This window comes from Anomaloglossus baeobatrachus, chromosome 8, assembly GCF_048569485.1.
Source record: "Anomaloglossus baeobatrachus isolate aAnoBae1 chromosome 8, aAnoBae1.hap1, whole genome shotgun sequence".
Classification (NCBI taxonomy): Eukaryota; Metazoa; Chordata; class Amphibia; order Anura; family Aromobatidae; genus Anomaloglossus; species Anomaloglossus baeobatrachus.
The window spans coordinates 23,956,656-23,977,185 of NC_134360.1; the positions used below are offsets into that span (position 1 = coordinate 23,956,656).

Sequence of the window (20,530 nt, forward strand, 5' to 3'; positions counted from 1 at the left end):
AACAACTGAAAATATGTCTTATATTCTAGGTTCTTCAAAGTAGCCACCTTTTGCTTTGATTACTGCTTTGCACACTCTTGGCATTCTCTTGATGAGCTTCAAGAGGTAGTCACCGGAAATGGTTTTCCAACAGTCTTGAAAGAGTACCAAGAGATGTTTAGCACTTGTTGGCCCTTTTGCCTTCACTCTGCGGTTCAGCTCACCCCAAACCATCTCGATTGGGTTCAGGTCTGGTGACTGTGGAGGCCAGGTCATCTGGCGTAGCACCCCATCACTCTCCTTCTTAGTCAAATAGCCCTTACACAGCCTGGAGGGTGTGTTTGGGGTCATTGTCCTGTTGAAAAGTAAATGATGGTCCAACTAAACGCAAACCGGATGGAATAGCACGCCGCTGCAAGATGCTGTGGTAGCCATGCTGGTTCTGTATGCCTTCAATTTTGAATAAATCCCCAACAGTGTCACCAGCAAAGCCCCCCCACACCATCACGCCTCCTCCTCCATGCTTCACGGTGGGAACCAGCCATGTAGAGTCCATCCGTTCACCTTTTCTACAAAGACACGGTGGTTGGATCCAAAGATCTCAAATTTGGGCTCATCAGAGCAAAGCACAGATTTCCACTGGTCTAATGTCCATTCCTTGTGTTCTTTAGCCCAAACAAATCTCTTCTGCTTGTTGCCTGTCCTTAGCAGTGGTTTCCTAGCAGCTATTTTACCATGAAGGCTGCTGCACAAAGCCTCCTCTTAGCAGTTGTTCTAGAGATGAGGAGTGTCCAAACATTTGGTCTGTACTGTGTGTATATTATATATATATATATATATAAGGCTGAGTTGAGGATACCGGGCACCGCTGAATCCTGTATGGCTGACAAGCTGTGCTTCCACCTGGGTGCGTGTCCCAAAGAAAAGGCAATACAAAATCCACGATGTAGATATGAAAAGGTCGCACTCCAAGTCAGGGAAAAGGAATTTCGTTTATTCCATGATCACATCACAGGTACAGGTAGTGAGGGAGGGTGAGGGTGTGCCACGCCGGACGACGGCGGCCGTTTCGCAAGTAGTCTTGCTTCTACGGGTCCAATGCATACAATAGTGCTGCATCCGCCCTTAAATAACAGGTGATACGGGTGCAGCATTTTGTTGCGTGAATAATAGTGCAATTAAAAACACATTACCAGCTGCAGATACAGATAGTGGACATAGAAACTTATTATGCATTAATGTCAAAGCATAAAACATATGCAATCCAGTACATACATGGAAATAATTAATCAAGTAAAATACTTCTTTTTATGCAAACTGTCTTAGGACATCAAGAGGAAAGAGAGAAAGGAGAATAAATAATTTCTATTATATCTGGTAGAAAGAATAAATAATTCCCATTATATCTGGTAGAAAAAGGGTTGTCAATTGTTACCAGAATGTAAACCAGCACTATAAGAACACTGACAAGTCATTTTTGTCATTTAGGCCGAGGGGACCTAGGGCATTCAAGTCTATAATTAATCTGGATTCTTTTCTAAGTAGGGAACGATGGGTATCTCCTCCTGTGGGACAGGGGTTAATTTTCATTACCCCAGCAAACCTCAGAAGACGTGGATTTCCACTATGGCAATCTTGCATATGAGCAATTAAACGAGGTGAGCCTATCCCAGAAGTTATAGACTTGAAATGTTCCCTAAATCTGACATATAGAGGGCGAATTGTTTTGCCTATATAATATCTCTGACATGGACAGAAGATCACATATACGAGATAGTTAGACTTGCAAGTAATAAGATCATTTATCTTGAACAGCTCATTACCGATTTTTAGGGAATCTCCTGTGCAGTGATATTCACAGAAGGGGCAGCCGCCGCACCTGCGATTTCCTTTAATCTTATTGCGGTCTAACCAAGTACCTGGTTTTGAAGTGGTAATGCGATTATCAACAAGTATATCTCCTATGTTCTTACATCTCCTATATGAAATTAAGGGGCCTTCATTTGTCATCTCATGAAGATCTTTATCTTTATTAATTAGATGCCAATGTTTTTTTATGCTCGATTTAATTGCATCATACATAGAATTAAATTTGAAGTTAAAAACGCATCTATTTGAACTTGTATTTTTCGAAGTGGCAAGTATTTTATTATTTTTATTTCCATCTTTTTTCTTATTTTCTTTGATTTTATTTTTATTTTTATGATCGTAATTTAGAGATTTTTCAAGGGCCAGATTGATCACAGATACGGGATAGCTGCGTTCCAAAAGACGTTTTTTTAGATCTGCTGCTTGATGCAGAAAGGTCTCAGAATTATTATGTATTCTTCTAAGGCGCAAAAATTGACTGTAAGGGAGGGCTCTCTTTGTATGGGAGGGATGCGCGCTATTGAAGTGAAGTAATGTATTCACTGCAGTAGGTTTCCTATATATCTGTCTCTCAATAACCCCGTCCGATACACTGAGTGTGACGTCCAAAAAATCAAGTTTTTGGTTACCGAAGGTGTATGTGAAGTACATATTATAGGAATTGTTGTCATTTAAATATGACACAAAGTTCTCAAATTCTAGCGCAGAGCCATCCCATACAAAGAGGCCATCGTCCATATATCTGGCATATTTTTTTATGTGTTTCAGATATGGATTATTTAGACTATAGATGAAATCGTCTTCAAATGCCGCCAGAAAGAGATTTGCAAAGGTACATGCTGTGGGGGTACCCATCGCGGCACCCCCACATTGCAGGTACCACTGATCGTCGAATTTGAATGCATTGTGATGCAACACGAAGCTTAAAGCCTCGGTAATAAAATCCACCAAAATTGGATCCTGATTAAAGTTCAGCAAAACTCTCTTGATAGATTACTATCAAGAGAGTTTTGCTGAACTTTAATCAGGATCCAATTTTGGTGGATTTTATTACCGAGGCTTTAAGCTTCGTGTTGCATCACAATGCATTCAAATTCGACGATCAGTGGTACCTGCAATGTGGGGGTGCCGCGATGGGTACCCCCACAGCATGTACCTTTGCAAATCTCTTTCTGGCGGCATTTGAAGACGATTTCATCTATAGTCTAAATAATCCATATCTGAAACACATAAAAAAATATGCCAGATATATGGACGATGGCCTCTTTGTATGGGATGGCTCTGCGCTAGAATTTGAGAACTTTGTGTCATATTTAAATGACAACAATTCCTATAATATGTACTTCACATACACCTTCGGTAACCAAAAACTTGATTTTTTGGACGTCACACTCAGTGTATCGGACGGGGTTATTGAGAGACAGATATATAGGAAACCTACTGCAGTGAATACATTACTTCACTTCAATAGCGCGCATCCCTCCCATACAAAGAGAGCCCTCCCTTACAGTCAATTTTTGCGCCTTAGAAGAATACATAATAATTCTGAGACCTTTCTGCATCAAGCAGCAGATCTAAAAAAACGTCTTTTGGAACGCAGCTATCCCGTATCTGTGATCAATCTGGCCCTTGAAAAATCTCTAAATTACGATCATAAAAATAAAAATAAAATCAAAGAAAATAAGAAAAAAGATGGAAATAAAAATAATAAAATACTTGCCACTTCGAAAAATACAAGTTCAAATAGATGCGTTTTTAACTTCAAATTTAATTCTATGTATGATGCAATTAAATCGAGCATAAAAAAACATTGGCATCTAATTAATAAAGATAAAGATCTTCATGAGATGACAAATGAAGGCCCCTTAATTTCATATAGGAGATGTAAGAACATAGGAGATATACTTGTTGATAATCGCATTACCACTTCAAAACCAGGTACTTGGTTAGACCGCAATAAGATTAAAGGAAATCGCAGGTGCGGCGGCTGCCCCTTCTGTGAATATCACTGCACAGGAGATTCCCTAAAAATCGGTAATGAGCTGTTCAAGATAAATGATCTTATTACTTGCAAGTCTAACTATCTCGTATATGTGATCTTCTGTCCATGTCAGAGATATTATATAGGCAAAACAATTCGCCCTCTATATGTCAGATTTAGGGAACATTTCAAGTCTATAACTTCTGGGATAGGCTCACCTCGTTTAATTGCTCATATGCAAGATTGCCATAGTGGAAATCCACGTCTTCTGAGGTTTGCTGGGGTAATGAAAATTAACCCCTGTCCCACAGGAGGAGATACCCATCGTTCCTTACTTAGAAAAGAATCCAGATTAATTATAGACTTGAATGCCCTAGGTCCCCTCGGCCTAAATGACAAAAATGACTTGTCAGTGTTCTTATAGTGCTGGTTTACATTCTGGTAACAATTGACAACCCTTTTTCTACCAGATATAATGGGAATTATTTATTCTTTCTACCAGATATAATAGAAATTATTTATTCTCCTTTCTCTCTTTCCTCTTGATGTCCTAAGACAGTTTGCATAAAAAGAAGTATTTTACTTGATTAATTATTTCCATGTATGTACTGGATTGCATATGTTTTATGCTTTGACATTAATGCATAATAAGTTTCTATGTCCACTATCTGTATCTGCAGCTGGTAATGTGTTTTTAATTGCACTATTATTCACGCAACAAAATGCTGCACCCGTATCACCTGTTATTTAAGGGCGGATGCAGCACTATTGTATGCATTGGACCCGTAGAAGCAAGACTACTTGCGAAACGGCCGCCGTCGTCCGGCGTGGCACACCCTCACCCTCCCTCACTACCTGTACCTGTGATGTGATCATGGAATAAACGAAATTCCTTTTCCCTGACTTGGAGTGCGACCTTTTCATATCTACATCGTGGATATATATATATATATATATATATATATATATATATATATATATATATATATATATATAAATATGAGAGAGCGAGAGAGAGACGAAATGTATTGCTTATTTTAAACTTTTATAAATATAATAACCTGAAAATTGGAGCGTGCAATATTATTCGTCCCCTTTAAGTTAATACTTTGTAGCGCCCCCTTTTGCTGCGATTACAGCACAAGTCGCTTGGTTTATGTGTCTATCAGTTTTGCGCATGGAGAGACTGAAATTCTCGCCCATTCTTCCTTTGTAAACAGCTGGAGCTGAGTGAGGTTGGATGGAGGCGTTTGTGAACAGCAGTTTTCAGCTCTTTCCATAGATTCTCAATTGGGTTCAGGTCTGGACTGTGACTTGGTCATTCTAACACCTGGATATGTTTATTTGTGAACCATTCCATTGTAGATTTTGCTTTATGTTTGGGATCATTGCCTTGTTGAAAGACAAATCTCCGTCCCAGTATCAGGTCTTTTGCAGACTCCAACAGGTTTTCTTCAAGAATGGTCCTGTATTTGGCTCCATCCATCTTCCCATCAATTTTAACCCTAGAACGCGCAAGCAATTCAATCTACCATAGAAAACAAATGACCTAGCAGGCCTGCGAGGCCCCAGGTATGCGTTCTAGGGTTAACCATCTTCCCTGTCCCTCCTGAAGAAAAGCAGGCCCAAACCATGATGCTGCCACCACCATGTTTGACAGTGGGGATGGTGTGTTCAGGGTGATGAGCTGTGTTGCTTTTACGCCAAACATATCGTTTGGCATCGTGCCCAAAAAGTTTGATTTTGTTTCATCTGACCAGAGCACCTTCTTCCACATGTTGGTGTCTCTCAGGTGGCTTGTGGCAAACTTTAAACAACACTTTTTATGGATATCTTTGAGAAATGGCTTTCTTCTTGCCACTCTTCCATAAAGGCCAGATTTGTGCAGTGTACGACTGATTGTTGTCCTATGGACAGACTCTCCCACCTCAGCTGTAGATCTCTGCAGTTCATCCAGGGTGATCATGGGCCTCTTGGCTGCATCTCTGATCAGTCTTCTCCTTGTATGAGATGAAAGTTTGGATGGACGGCCGGGTCTTGGTAGATTTGCAGTGGTATGATACTCCTTCCATTTCAATATGATCGCTTGCACAGTGCTTCTCGGGATGTTTAAAGTTGTGGAAATCTGTTTGCAAACAATTCCTGCTTTAAACTTCACCACAACAGTATCACGGACCTGTCTGTTGTGTTCCTTGGTCTTCATGATGCTCTCTGCGCTTTACACAGAACCCTGAGACTATCACAGAGCAGGGGCATTTATACGGAGACTTGATTACACACAGCGGGATTATATTTATCATCATCAGTCATTGGATCATTCAGAGATCCTCAATGAACTTCTGGAGTGAGTTTGCTGCACTGAAAGTAAAGGGGATGAATAATATTGCACGCCCCAATTTTCAGTTTATTATTTTTTACAAAAGTTTAAAATAAGCAATAAATTTCATTCAACTTCACAATTGTGTCACCTGTTGTTGATTCTTCACCATAACATTAACATTTTTATCTTTATGTTTGAAGCCTGAAATGTGGGAAAAGGTTGAAAAATTCAAGGGGGCCGAATACTTTCGCAAGGCATTGTATATATAAACTATAGAATATACTGTGTATAAAAACCAAAAGTATGACGTGTCTGCTTAATTTATAGGTTCTTCACTCGTATTATTAGTTAGCAACAACCAGTTTACTTTCTAATGAATCCATTGCTGTCAGCCAGCGCGGAGACTCGCCAGGGTTAGTCCGACATGACCGTTTTCACACTGAAGCTACATACCATAAAATTAAAACTAGATTTTAATGAACTGCAGATAGGTCATAGAAGTCGTCTGTGCTGCAGACCCGGCTCAGGGAGGGTGAGATTCTGGGTTTATGCATTTCTCGAATATTGGCGTATCATACATCATCTTTGGCATTTCATATCACAAATAGCAAAATTCATGAAATGCATAAATATAAAAGCATCCCTGGCAGAACCCGGAGAATTTCAGAAATCACAAGCCGCCTTCTGATCTCACTGGCTGTAATCCGAACCCCAGGAACGTCTACGTTGGAGTAAAGCTTCTGGTAACAATGTTTATGTGTCGCCCGGGGACCAGGGGTACTCAGATCCGGGCCACAGAGTCACTTCTGTGGGTATCACGGTAGCGTGACCCGGTCTGTGATCCCAGGCTCCACAGTAAAAGGGGATTTGATAAGGGAGATTGTCCGTGACGCCACCCACGGTTGTGGTGAGGTTGGAACACCACCGCTGCTCTGGACGGGGATCCCGGGAGCGATGGTATGGAGCAGCTAGATGTTAGTCCTCCCCTCCGTGGGTAGGGGGGTTGGTTGTCCCGGGGCCCGGTGATGGGGTAAGCAGGGAGCAGGGCGCAGTGCTGCGGTGCGGTGCCCAAGGGCACGGGCGTACTCACAAGTAATTCACACGGAGTCACTGGTAAACTAGGAATTGCCGGTGTCCGCAGCCTTCGGTACGGGGGTGTTAGTGTCCCACACTCGGTGCAGCAGCTCCTGTTCTTTCCCTGCAGCCAGGTGCCTTTCTCTCCACTCTCTTCCTCTTTCTCCTCAGCCGGGAACGGGGAATCCACTCCCCTGTAGTGAACCGGGTCACCCTAGGTACCGAGGGGCCACTACCCTGCTCGGCTACCTCTGGCCCCTTCCTCACTACGGCCTGTCCCGGCCCTCTCGGAGCACGCTTCACTATCAGCCTGGGAGCTACAACTCCAGACTTCTCTTCTCTCTGTCTCTCCAAACACTCTGCTCCAGCCCCTCCCCTCTGCTCTGCTTTTCTCTTACCCTGGGGGATGTGGTTTGTCTTGCTGCACCGGTGTGAGATCAGATTACCAAGGAGGATTAACTCTTTCTGTGACAACCTGGCTTTGCCAGGGCGTCACATTTACAGCACCAATGCAGAACTGTGTGTCTCCATGGCACCAGACTACAAACACCTCGTGTAGTCAGATTGAGCAATGATACTCCCTACTATTGCACTCTTTCCATCTCTCCTGCACAAGACCCCTGGAAAAATACATGGAAAAAAAACACAATTTATGTACAGGCCCTTAAAGTGTTAAAGGGATTGTCCACTACTTTTGCATTCATGGCCTTTCCTTAGGATAGGTTATCAATGTCTGATCGGCCGGGGTCCAACACCTGGCACTCGTCAATCAGCTGTTCACGGTGTCGGCGGCGGAAGCTGCAAATGTTCAATTCTGGAGCTGCTCCATCTTCTGATCGGTACTGCACATCCACCTCCGATACATATCAATAGAAGGAGGATGCACAGTACCTGGTCACAGCCATTATCAGAAGATGGAGCATCTCTGGAACGGAGCATTTCCTGCTGCCATCGCCAGGGTCAAGAACTGCTGATCAGCGGAGCCATCAACGAAAAAGTAGTGAAGCCACAGATACAATAATTCAGAAACCCTGAGTGCAAGACTAAATGTCTGAGACACCTAAAAAATACATCTCAGAAGTTTTAGAAGTTTGGGGTCTCCGCACCAATCTATTGCTAGAATAAGGAGGCAGAGGGGCCCGAGAAGTGCCATTCCCCTTCTCAGAGAGCCGAGCATGTCCATCCGAGGAGACCCAAGAGTAACTGACCAAAGCCAAGGACATCGCACTCAGTTGAGCACTTCTTCGGCTTTGTTCACACAATGCAATTGTGCCGAATCTTTGGCCACAATTTTCTAACAAAGTGATTTAAGAAAATCAAGGTCAAAGACTCGTCAGATCTCTGTGTCCTCATAGTTTTAGCAATTCGTGGGAGTCTAAGCAAGTGCAGTTTTGGAAAATTTGGCGACACCACTGATGGACACAAGAATGTGCAAGAAGAATATATGGGCCCTGTGCAGCCGCAAGAACTCAAAAATGGAGGTAGCAAGGGGCGCTCTTGGACCCCTGTGCAGCCGCAAGAGCTCATAGAAATGGAGGTAGAAGGGGACCTCTTGTACCCCTGTGCAGCCGCAAGAGCTCATAGAAATGGAGGTAGAAGGGGACCTCTTGTACCCCTGTGCAGCCGCAAGAGCTCATAGAAATGGAGGTAGAAGGGGACCTCTTGGACCCCTGTGCAGCCGCAAGAGCTCATAGAAATGGAGGTAGAAGGGGACCTCTTTGAGCTCTTGCGGCTGCACAGGGGTCCTAGAAATGGAGGTAGAAGGGGACCTCTTGGACCCCTGTGCAGCCGCAAGAGCTCATAAAAATGGAGGCAATAAGGGGCACTCTTGGACCCCTGTGCAGCCGCAAGAGCTCATAAAAATGGAGGCAGTAAGGGGCACTCTTGGACCTCTGTGCAGCCGCAAGAGCTCATAAAAATGGAGGCAGTAAGGGGCACTCTTGGACCCCTGTGCAGCCGCAAGAGCTCATAAAAATGGAGGCAGTAAGGGGCACTCTTGGACCCCTGTGCAGCCGCAAGAGCTCATAAAAAAGGAGGCAGTAAGGGGCACTCTTGGCCCCTGTGCAGCCGCAAGAGCTCATAAAAATGGAGGCAATAAGGGGCACTCTTGGACCTCTGTGCAGCCGCAAGAGCTCATAAAAATGGAGGCAGTAAGGGGCACTCTTGGACCTCTGTGCAGCTGCAAGAGCTCATAAAAATGGAGGTAGAAGGGGACCTCTTGGACCCCTGTACAGCCGAAAATGCTTATAAAAATAAAGGTAGTACGGGGCCCTCTTGGACCCCTGAGCCAGAAGCACAAGAGCTCATAAAAATGAAGGTCATAAGGGGCCTCCCCCAACCTCTTGGACCCCTGTGCAGCCTCAAAAACTCAAAAATGGAGGTAGTAAGGGGGCCATTTTACCTCTTGGACCCCTGTGCAGCCGCACTGTTTGCACCAGTGGTATGTCCGCCCCGTATGACAATATTACAGGGGGTTGTCATCCATTTTTTGGATCATTAAGTGACCATGTCAGATGGTGTAGGGTTACAAGATCTCTAGGGTGAAGTGGAGAACATGGAGATTACCGCTGGTTACTGACAACCCCACTTAGGGCGCATTACTAACACCTTCAGACAGGAGGTTTTGCATTGTGCAGATGGCCGGAATTAGGAAGAACAAAGTACCTGTTCTGGTTTCAATCCAGGAGGGATCCAGGCGTATTCCTCCAGAGCGCAGCCAGAGTCGTCATCGGACGTCGAGTTCCTCTGAAAGTCAAACATCAGCTTGTTCATGGTTTTCTCCATCTCCAGAGGCATGGCGGTGGCACTGTGCTCCTCCCGTGGGCACTTACAATGCAGACAGATCTTCCTGCAGAAAACAAAAATTCCTCTGTAAGTGTGCCACTCGTCAGCTATTCATTGAAGCTAAGATACCAAAGTATAAACACATTCTCTGGCGCGATGCCCGCGGCACGGATCTTCTGTTTGGAAATGTCAATATTACATAGGAGACAATGGCAGGTGAAGGCGGCAGTAACAGTAACACATCGGGGGAGCGTTTAGACACTATCTGCAAGGTGCAGAGGCTGGAGGAGCAGGAATCAGGCAAGGACGTGGGGTTTGGTAGCTTAAATCCTGTCCTATCTGGAAATATTCCATTGTAGAACATGATAATTTCTAGCTTTGTCAGCTATTTGAAAGATCGCCACCTACAGGTAAGGACAACAATTGAAATTATATGGTTGGAAATTGCTCAATACTGTAAATATGCAATTGCTATGATATCAACGTCCTCCTTCCATAGAACAGATGTCTCCATAGTCTACATTTACCATCCCTTTAAAAGATTCCTATGGCCCTTAAAAAGACATGTGATAATAAATCCCCAAATAGAGGTCACCTTGACATTGGCTGTTGGACGCCTATAAAACTGGCCATTTTTGTGTGCCAAGTACCTCAATTTTTGCCTGTTTTTCATAGCAGTAATACAGGTCTATAGTCCCATATGATACTTAGCACACAAAAATGGCCAGCTGTATGTGAGCCCAATAGCCAACGGCAAGGTGACCTTTTTTTGTTGGGTCCTTAACAAAATAATGCCTTTAGTTTTGTTAAAAAAAAAAACCCTACAATTTATTGGCAGACAGGAACCTAAAAATGAATAATAGAATTTAGTCTGACAGGGACTCAAGAAAGAGAGATCACCTTGCTGTTGGGTGCACATAAAACTGGCCATTTTTGTGTGCTAAGTATCAATTTTTGCATGTTTTTCATAGCAGTAATGCATGTCTATATTCTCATATTCATTGTTCCACATGTCAAAATTGAGATACTTAGCACACCAAAATGGCCAGCATTACATGAGCCCAACAGCCAATGGCAAGGCGACCTTTTTTGTTGGGTACCTAACAAACTAATGCCTCTATTTTTGTTAAAAAAATGCCTACAATTTATGGGCGGACAGGACCCTAAAAATGAAGAATAGAAGTTAGTCTGGCAGGGACCCAAGAAAAAGAGGTTGCCTTGCCGCAGGCTGTTGGGCTCACATAAAACTGGCCATTTTTGTGTGCTAAGTATCTCAATTTTTGCAAGTTTTTCATAACAGTAATGTATGTCTATATTCCCATATCCATTGTTGCACATATCTTAGCACTACAGAGTGCAGCTGTCTCCTTTTTGTTACTAGGTTTCATGTTCAGTTTGCACCTGTTCACATTAGAAAGGTAGGATGTGCCATCAGTCTTTTTCTTAAATCCCCAAATATGATCATGATAATACAATTTATTCAACTGACATTTTGCTACATGACATTGCATCCTAAATTGTACAACGGACCCTCTGATTGCAGAAAGCAAAATGTTCTACTTAAAGGGGTTGTTCATGATGCTGATAGGCTATCAAGACAGTCAAACCTATGGCGGCACCCCACCAATAAGCTCAAACCTAGACGTACACAGTGTACCCTATAGGTAGTTCTTGGGTACTATAGCTCAGATCATAATGAAATCGACGCATACTGGGTGTCGGACCCTCACTAATTTAATTCTAATGCCCCCTTACATAGCAGATAGGTGCTGACTGAGCCAAAAGCTCCTGTGTTCCTCATCAGAGTGCCATTGACCAGAAGATTATCTCTAGCGATAAAAAAAAAAATGTGGCCATTGGTAATACAACAGACTGACTGATGCTACCAAATTGTAAAGTAGTACTTAATGACCATGCCCTTATCAGGGAAAAGGTCATTGTGAAAGGAGAGGAGGAGGTGAGTTGTGAAATCCCCTATTAAGAATGTTGGATTCTTGGTTATCTACTGAAAATAGAGGTGTTAAACTTTGTCATCCTGTCTGTGATGATAACGAGACTGCTGAAAAGTAATCTGTACAGAACAGGATCCTGTTTTATCTACTATAGAGTATATCCGACTATGGAGTATATCAGTCATTGTTATCATCCTGTCTGTGATGATAACCAGACTGCTGAAAAGTAATCTGTACAGAACAGGATCCTGTATTATCTACTATAGTGTATATCAGTCATTGTAATCCTGTCTGTAATGATAACGAGACTGCTGAAATCCATGTGCAAACAACAGGATCTTGAGATATCTACTATACCGTATATCAGTCATTGTAATCCTGTCTGTGATAATGAGACTGCGGAAAAGTCATCTGTACAAAACAGGATCCTGTGAACCTACTATAGCGTATATCAGTCATTGCAATCCTGTCTGTAATGATAATGACACTGCTAAAATGTCATATGTGCCGAACAGGATTCATTTTATCTAGTATATCAGTTATTGTAATTCTGTCTGTGATGATAATGAGACTGCTGAAAAGTCCTCTGTACAGAACAGGATCCTGTGTTGTTATCTACTATAGTAATGTATACCAGTCATTGTAATCCTGCTGAAAAATCATCTGTACCGAACAAGATCTTGTGTTCTCTACTATTGCGTAGATCAGTCATTGTAAAGCTGTCTGTGATGATAATGAGACTGCCAAAATTTCATATGTGCAGAACAGGATCCATTTTATCTAGTATATCATTGTCTGTGATGATAATGAGACTGCTGAACACAGTATTCTCCGTGATGCTAACGAGACTGCTGAAAAGTCATCTGTACATAACAGGATCCTGTGTTATCTACCATAGTGAAGTTCAGTCATTGTAATTATGTCTGTGATAAGAAGACTGCTGAAATCGCAAATGTACAGAACAGGATCAGTTTTATCTAGTGCAGTGATGGCGAACCTGTGGCACTCCAGCTGTTGCAAAACTACAATTCCCATCATGCCTGGCCATTCAAAGCAAAAGCTTTGGCTGTGAAGACATGATGGGAATTGTAGTTTTGCAACAGCTGGAGTGCCACAGGTTCGCCATCACTGATCTAGTGTATCAGTCATTGTAATTCTGGTCTGTGATGATAACGAGACTGCTGAAAAGTCATCTGTACAGAATAGGATCCTGTGTTATCTACCATAGTGAATATCAGTCATTGTAATTATGTCTGTCTGTGATAAGGAAACTGCTAAAATGGCAAATGTGCACAACAGGATCAGTTATATCTAGTGTATCAGTCATTGTAATTCTGGTCTGTGATGATAACGAGACTGCTGGAAAGTCATCTGTACAGAATTCAAGTGGAATACTTGTATTTACCAAAGAGTGTAAAGTCCTCTCTCACCATCGCAGGGTCTGTAGACTTCATATAAAAGCTGCATAAATGATAAAACATATGTAAAAATACAGAACTGTGAGAGTCATCGGGGACTTGTTTCCCAGCGATATTTTTCTTTGCACCATCTGGCATCACCGCAGTGCCAACATGACTCCATACTGTGCAAAATATCAGCTGTAGGATGAGGTTAAGACCGAGGAACATGCGGTCACCAAACCCTTCCAGCAGTTAAAGGGTCCTGGAAATCGGTTACACCGCTGGATTCCAATTAGTACCAGATCAGGTCACCTCCCGGAAACACACGCTGGCTTACACTGCCTTTGCCAAAACAAGACTTACACTAATAAGAGAGGACAAGGGATTATTCTTCTGGACAGAAACAATGTCTCCCCGCTATCCAAACAAGCAGTAGGGGGACGCCTTGGTGGTCCTTGGATTTATCTCGGATGTGTTTTCTGCTTTTTTTTTGCAATGAAGTGAGAACACGAATGCTCCTCTGGACGCAGTTGCGCTCCTCAGTAAGGGGGTGGGGGGGTCGAGCTGCACAATGTGTGTTCATACAAGTGCGGAGATTGTTTGTCGGATACATTGCATCTCAGCAACTAAAACATTCAAGAAATAAAACCATCAAATTGCATATATCATTGAATAGGACCCTTTGGACATTAGGCTGGTGTACTTACGCTGAAAATCCATGTCAGAATGGCTGTATAATTCCAACATTAAAGTGAATATCTTAGGAGTCCAGCTAAAAAGGGGGAGAACTCAGAAGTTCCAGTGTATTCAGTCTCCACACATCCAGCCTGACAGCTGCAACGTATACTGAGCGGTGTGAGATCTCAGCAGAGACAGGGAGGAGGTACACTGAGGAGGTGTTAGATAGGTGGGCGAGAATTCAGCAGCAATGGGAAGGGATACTGAAGAGCAGTCAATTGAGTCAGGTGGGTGGAGAATCAGTGTCAGAGAAGGTCTCTGAGAAGCTATCAATCAGGCCAAGTGGGAGGATAATCAGTGTCAGCAGGTAAGAGGGTCATTGACAAGCTGTCAATCAGGCCAAGTGGGCGGAGAATTGGTGTCAGCAGGGAAGAGGGTCACAGAAGCTGTCAATCGGGTCATTTGGGTAGAGGATCAGTGTCAGCAGGGAAGAGGGTCACAGAAAAGCTGTCAACTGGCCAAATGTGTGGAGAATCAGCGTCGGCAGGGAAGAGTGTCACTTAAGAGCTGTCAATCAGGGCAAGTGGGTGGAGAATCAGTGTCGGCAGGGAAGAGGGTCACTGACAAGCTGTCAATCAAGCCAAGTCAGGATAAGCAAGAAGAAGGGATACTGAGGAGCTATCAATCAGGGCAAGGTGGGTGAAGATTCAGCAGCAGCAGTGCAGAGGGACACTGAGGCACCATCATAAGGCCAGGTGAGTGGAGAAACAGCAGCAGGGAGGAGGGGCACTGAGGAGTTTTCAGATACCATAGGTGGGCAAGAATTCAGCAACAATGGAAGAGATACTGAGAAGTTGTCAATCGGACCAAGTGGGAGGAGAATCAGTGTCAGCGGGGGAGGGGGTCACTGAGAAGATGTCAAGAGGGCCAAGTGGGAGGAAAGTCAGGATAAACAGGGAGAAGGGATACTGAGGAGCATTCAATCAGGGCAAGGTGGGTGAAAATTCAGCAGTAGCAGGGCAGAGGGACACTGAGTCGCTATCAATAAGGCCAGGTGAGTGGAGAACCATAGGCAGCAGGGAGGAGGGTCACTCAGAAGCTGTCATTGTGACCAATAGGGTGATGAGTCAACATAAGCAGAAAGAAGGGACACTAAGAAGCTATCAATCAGGACAAGGTGGGTGAGGAGCTGGGAAGAGGGACACTGAGAAGGTATTAATAAAGCCTGGTGAAAAGCAGCAGCAGGGAGGAGGGACGCTGAAAAGATGGCAATCAGAACAGGTGGGGAAGAGTCGGCATCAGCACTGAAGAGGGACAATGAGTAGCTATAAATAAGGACAGGGGAGTGGAAAAAAAGCAGTAGCGAGGAGAGACATTGAAAAGCCATCAATAAGGCTATGTGAGTGGAGAAACAGCAGCAGCAGGGAGGAGGGTCACTGAGAAGCTGTCAATCAAGCCATCAGCAATGAGAAGGGTCACTGAGAAGCTGTCAATCAAGCCATCGGTATTGAGGAGGGACACTTAAAAGCTATCAATAAGGCCAGGTGAGTGGAGAACCAGCTGCAGCAGGGAGGAGGATCACTGAGAAGCTGTCAATAAGATCAGGTGGGCAGGAAATGCATTTAATAAGCTTTATACAGCATTTCAGACATGGATTATCAAAGTTGTAATGCAGTGCTATTGTGCATGAGGATTTAGTGTGGGTCGGACTTCTCAAAAATGGATAATAGGACAAATGATGCACCAATTATTTGAAAGCATTGGGTGGATGAAACTTGATAAAATCTCATTCCTTTTTGCTGATAATGGACAATCCACAGAATTTCCGCTACAAGAAGTGTGGGAATGACAATGCATTTAAAGGGACTTTAAGTTCAGCTTAAATTGACCCCCCCCCCAAAAAAAACAAAATGTAAAAAAAAAGCTGATATAAAAACATATGATGAATGGCGTAGTTTATGTATTAATCTTTGAAAGTATATGGCAATGGTCAGTATCATTCTGTTACATCTTGCTGTACACAAAGGCCGTGACGCGCATACGATTCGTCCTTTACCATCATTAGCCGAGTCATATTTTAAATTTATAAGTTACGTATTTTATTGAGGAGCCAAGAAGTCTTCATCACTTTTTATGTGTCAAACATTAAACATGTAAAACTTTATATGTGGCAATGATGAGACGTATAAAATAATAACATACGCTAATAAAAGAGCGAGGAGGACTGCCAAAACAATCTATACGTTACACCGCACGACATATATCATGTAGAGATGGTGTCACTATTGTAATATCTCTTCTCTGCAATCTGAATAATTTGGTTATTACAGGGGCTCGGCACCGCAGAAATTGTTCCAGCTGTTTCCCAAGGAATCAGGCTGCCGCAAATGACAAAAGAGAGCCAAAAAATGCAATTTACCCATAAATTAATTCCCTTTGACCATCAGTTTAGAAGGGGGGGGGGAACAAGTGGATTCCAGAGACCAGGGGCAGCACAAGGACCCAAACAGGAGGCTTCTTTTTTCCCATTCCTTTAGTGGAACCCCCTTAGATGTGTCTGTGCTCGGAAGATGTCTTCATAACTACAGTGTTTTCCCAAAAAGAAGACCTACCCCAAAAATAAGCTCTAGTACGATATTGGAGGCTTTTTTTTGAGTAGGCCTTAAATATAAGCCCTAGCTGTGGTTGTATAAGGAAGTGTCCAAGTAGCTAAAAAAGTTAAAAAAAATACAGAAGAACTCTTCAAAGAAAGCAGACCCCGCCCAAAAGAAAGCAGACCCTGCCCAAAAGAAAGCAGACATCCCCCAAAGAGAAAGCAGACATCCCCCAAAAGAAAGCAGACCCCGCCCAAAAGAAAGCAGACCCCGCCCAAAAGAAAGCAGACCCCGCCCAAAAGAAAGCAGACCCCGCCCAAAAGAAAGCAGACCCCGCCCAAAAGAAAGCAGACATTCCCAAAAGAAAGCAGACCTTCCCCAAAAGAAAGCAGACCCTGCCCAAAAGAAAGCAGACATTCCCAAAAGAAAGCAGACCCTGCCCAAAAGAAAGCAGACATTCCCCAAAAGAAAGCAGACATTCCCCAAAAGAAAGCAGACATTCCCCAAAAGAAAGCAGACCTTCCCCAAAAGAAAGCAGACCTTCCCCAAAAGAAAGCAGACATTCCCAAAAGAAAGCAGACCCTGCCCAAAAGAAAGCAGACATTCCCCAAAAGAAAGCACACCCCGCCCAAAAGAAGGCACACCCCGCCCAAAAGAAGGCACACCCCGCCCAAAAGAAGGCAGACCCCGCCCAAAAGAAAGCAGACCCCGCCCAAAAGAAGGCAGACCCCGCCCAAAAGAAGGCAGACATTCCCCAAAAGAAAGCAGACATTCCCCAAAAGAAAGCAGACATTCCCCAAAAGAAAGCAGACATTCCCCAAAAGAAAGCAGACATTCCCCAAAAGAAAGCAGACATTCCCCAAAAGAAAGCAGACATTCCCCAAAAGAAAGCAGACATTCCCCAAAAGAAAGCACACCCCGCCCAAAAGAAGGCACACCCCGCCCAAAAGAAGGCACACCCCGCCCAAAAGAAGGCACACCCCGCCCAAAAGAAAGCAGACCCTGCCCAAAAGAAAGCAGACATTCCCAAAAGAAAGCAGACCCTCCCCAAAAGAAAGCAGACATTCCCCAAAAGAAAGCAGACCCTCCCCAAAAGAAAACAGACATTCCCCAAAAGAAAGCAGACATTCCCCAAAAGAAAGCAGACATTCCCCAAAAGAAAGCAGACATTCCCCAAAAGAAAGCAGACATTCCCCAAAAGAAAGCAGACATTCCCCAAAAGAAAGCACACCCCGCCCAAAAGAAGGCAGACCCCGCCCAAAAGAAAGCAGACCCCGCCCAAAAGAAAGCAGACCCTGCCCAAAAGAAAGCAGACCCTGCCCAAAAGAAAACAGACATTCCCCAAAAGAAAACAGACATTCCCCAAAAGAAAGCAGACATTCCCCAAAAGAAAGCAGACATTCCCCAAAAGAAAGCAGACATTCCCCAAAAGAAAGCACACCCCGCCCAAAAGAAAGCACACCCCGCCCAAAAGAAGGCAGACCCCGCCCAAAAGAAAGCAGACCCCGCCCAAAAGAAAGCAGACCCCGCCCAAAAGAAAGCAGACATCCCCAAAAGAAAGCAGACATTCCCCAAAAGAAAGCAGACATTCCCCAAAAGAAAGCAGACATTCCCCAAAAGAAAGCAGACATTCCCCAAAAGAAAGCAGACATCCCCCAAAAGAAAGCACACATCACTCAAAAGAATGCACTTATCAGACCCCAAAAAATTACAGTTAGCAAGTGCTGATGGTAGATGGGCTCTCACACAGAGATCTGCGTTGCTGTCAGATCTCTCACAATTCCAGCTGCATTGCACTGCAGCTCTCACAAACAGATCGGGGGTACCAGTATCACTCTGCGTGTGTGATACTGCTTCCAGTCACCAGGGGAACCAACTGCTGTAGAACACAGGGGGACCGGACAGCGACGCAGATCTGTATGTGAGAGCCCATTCACGTGCAAACGTGAATTTACTATTAATATTTACTAAAGGCTATTTACTTCATGCAGCATTTGCTTGGACCTGTCCCGCCCACAGCCATGATTCAGTCATGGGTACGGGATTGAAATAGACCAGGTGAGTGCTGCTAAGAGCAGTTCTACTATTTCATATGTGAGGCGGTTTGGCACATTTTATAAAAATATTTTAGCGTTAGGACTGCCCCAAATGAAATTTGCCGTGAAGTGGCGGGGTGGCTCAAGAAATTGCAATTTTTTGCCAAAAATCTCAAATTTATAATAAGTACAGTTGGAATTTTTAGTGCTGTAGTGTACATTTAGTGCTAGCTGTTTTGTTTTTTCCAAACAGAGATCTGCGTTGCTGTCAGATCTCTCAATTCCAGCTGCATTGCACTGCAGTTCTCACAAACAGATCGGGGGTACCAGTATCACTCTGCGTGTGTGATACTGCTTCCAGTCACCAGGGGGAGCCAACTGCTGTAGAACACAGGGTGACCTGACAGTGACGCAGATCTGTATGTGAGAGCCCATTCACGTGCAAACTATAAATTGTTTGGAGTCTGGTAAGTGTGATTCTTTTAGGGGGTGTCTGCTTACTTTTGGGGGTAAACTTCACAGTACATAGAGAATAATAAATGTAAGCAGGTAATTTAAACCTTTGTAAATATGGTCTGTACCCTCCACTATAGGACTAGACCAGAGGTCTCAAACACGCGGCCCCCGAGGCTGCTTGTTGCGGCCCCCAAACCCTGTGACGATCTCAGCTCTATGCTCGGGGCCGGCGCCGGCAGGACTTTACTTCAGTGGCATCATTTGAGGTGCCACGTAGAGCAGCTGTCTGCATTATACTATGGCTGCTGCAATCAGATGCAAGGAAGTGATGTTCACTTTCCGTCTATTCTGCGCACTCGAACTGATATCCAGGGACAGCGTCCCACAGACGTGAGTGAGCCCCCTGTAATGTATGCCCCCCTGCAGACTAGTGTGAGCCCCCCTGTACTGTAAGCCCCCCCCTTGTGCAGACCTGTGTGAGCCTCCTGTAATGTATGCCCTCCAGCAGACCTGAGTGAGCCCCCAGTACTGCATGCCCTCCAGCAGACCTGAGTGATCCCCCAGTACTGTATACCCCCTGCAGACCTGTGTGAACCCCCAGTACTGTATGCCCCCTGCAGACCTGTGTGAACCCCCAGTACTGTATGCCCCCTGTGGGCACAATGCTACAAGGATGGGCACAATACTCCTAGGCACAATACTACAAAGATGAGTACAGTACTGCAGGGCACAAGGATGGACACAATACTACTGGGCACAATGCTACAAGGATGAGCACAATACCACAAGGATTGGCATAATACTACTGGGAATAATACAAGGATGGACACAATACTACTAGGCCTAGGCACAATACCACAAGGATGGGCATACTACTGGGCACAATACTACTAGGCACAATACCACAAGGATGGGCATACTACTGGGCACAATACTACTGGGCACAATACTACTAGGCACAATACCACAAGGATGGGCATAATACTACAGGGCACAATACTACAAGGATGAGCATAATACTACAGGGCACAATACTACTGAGCACAATACTACAAAGATGGGCAAAATACCACAAGAATGGGCAGAATACTACAAGAATGGGCAGAATACTACTGGGCACAATACTGCATTTCACAAGGATGGACACAATACTACTGGGCACAATACAAGGATGGGCACAATACTACTGGGCACAATACCACAAGGATGGGCACAATACTACTGGGCACAATACTACAAGGATGGGCACAATACTACTGGGCACAATACTACAAAGATGGGCACAAAACCACAAGGATGGGCATAATACTACTGAGCAGAATACCAGAAGGATGGGGGACATTACTACAGGGCACACAGATGGGAACATTACTACAAGATGTTGGATAAGATTACTATATGATGCTG

At 44.1% G+C, this 20,530-nt stretch overlaps 1 protein-coding gene across 4 annotated transcripts in view; it reads right to left on the bottom strand.

The window, feature by feature from the left end:
- PRICKLE2 (prickle planar cell polarity protein 2) overlaps positions 1 to 20,530 on the bottom strand; it is a 336,416-nt gene that overhangs the window by 73,171 nt on the left and 242,715 nt on the right. For all 4 annotated transcript variants that reach the window (XM_075321373.1, XM_075321374.1, XM_075321376.1 and 1 more), the window contains one exon: positions 9,888 to 10,071. In XM_075321373.1, the coding sequence (XP_075177488.1) occupies positions 9,888 to 10,071 (184 nt within the window). The remainder of the gene's footprint in view (positions 1 to 9,887; positions 10,072 to 20,530) is intronic.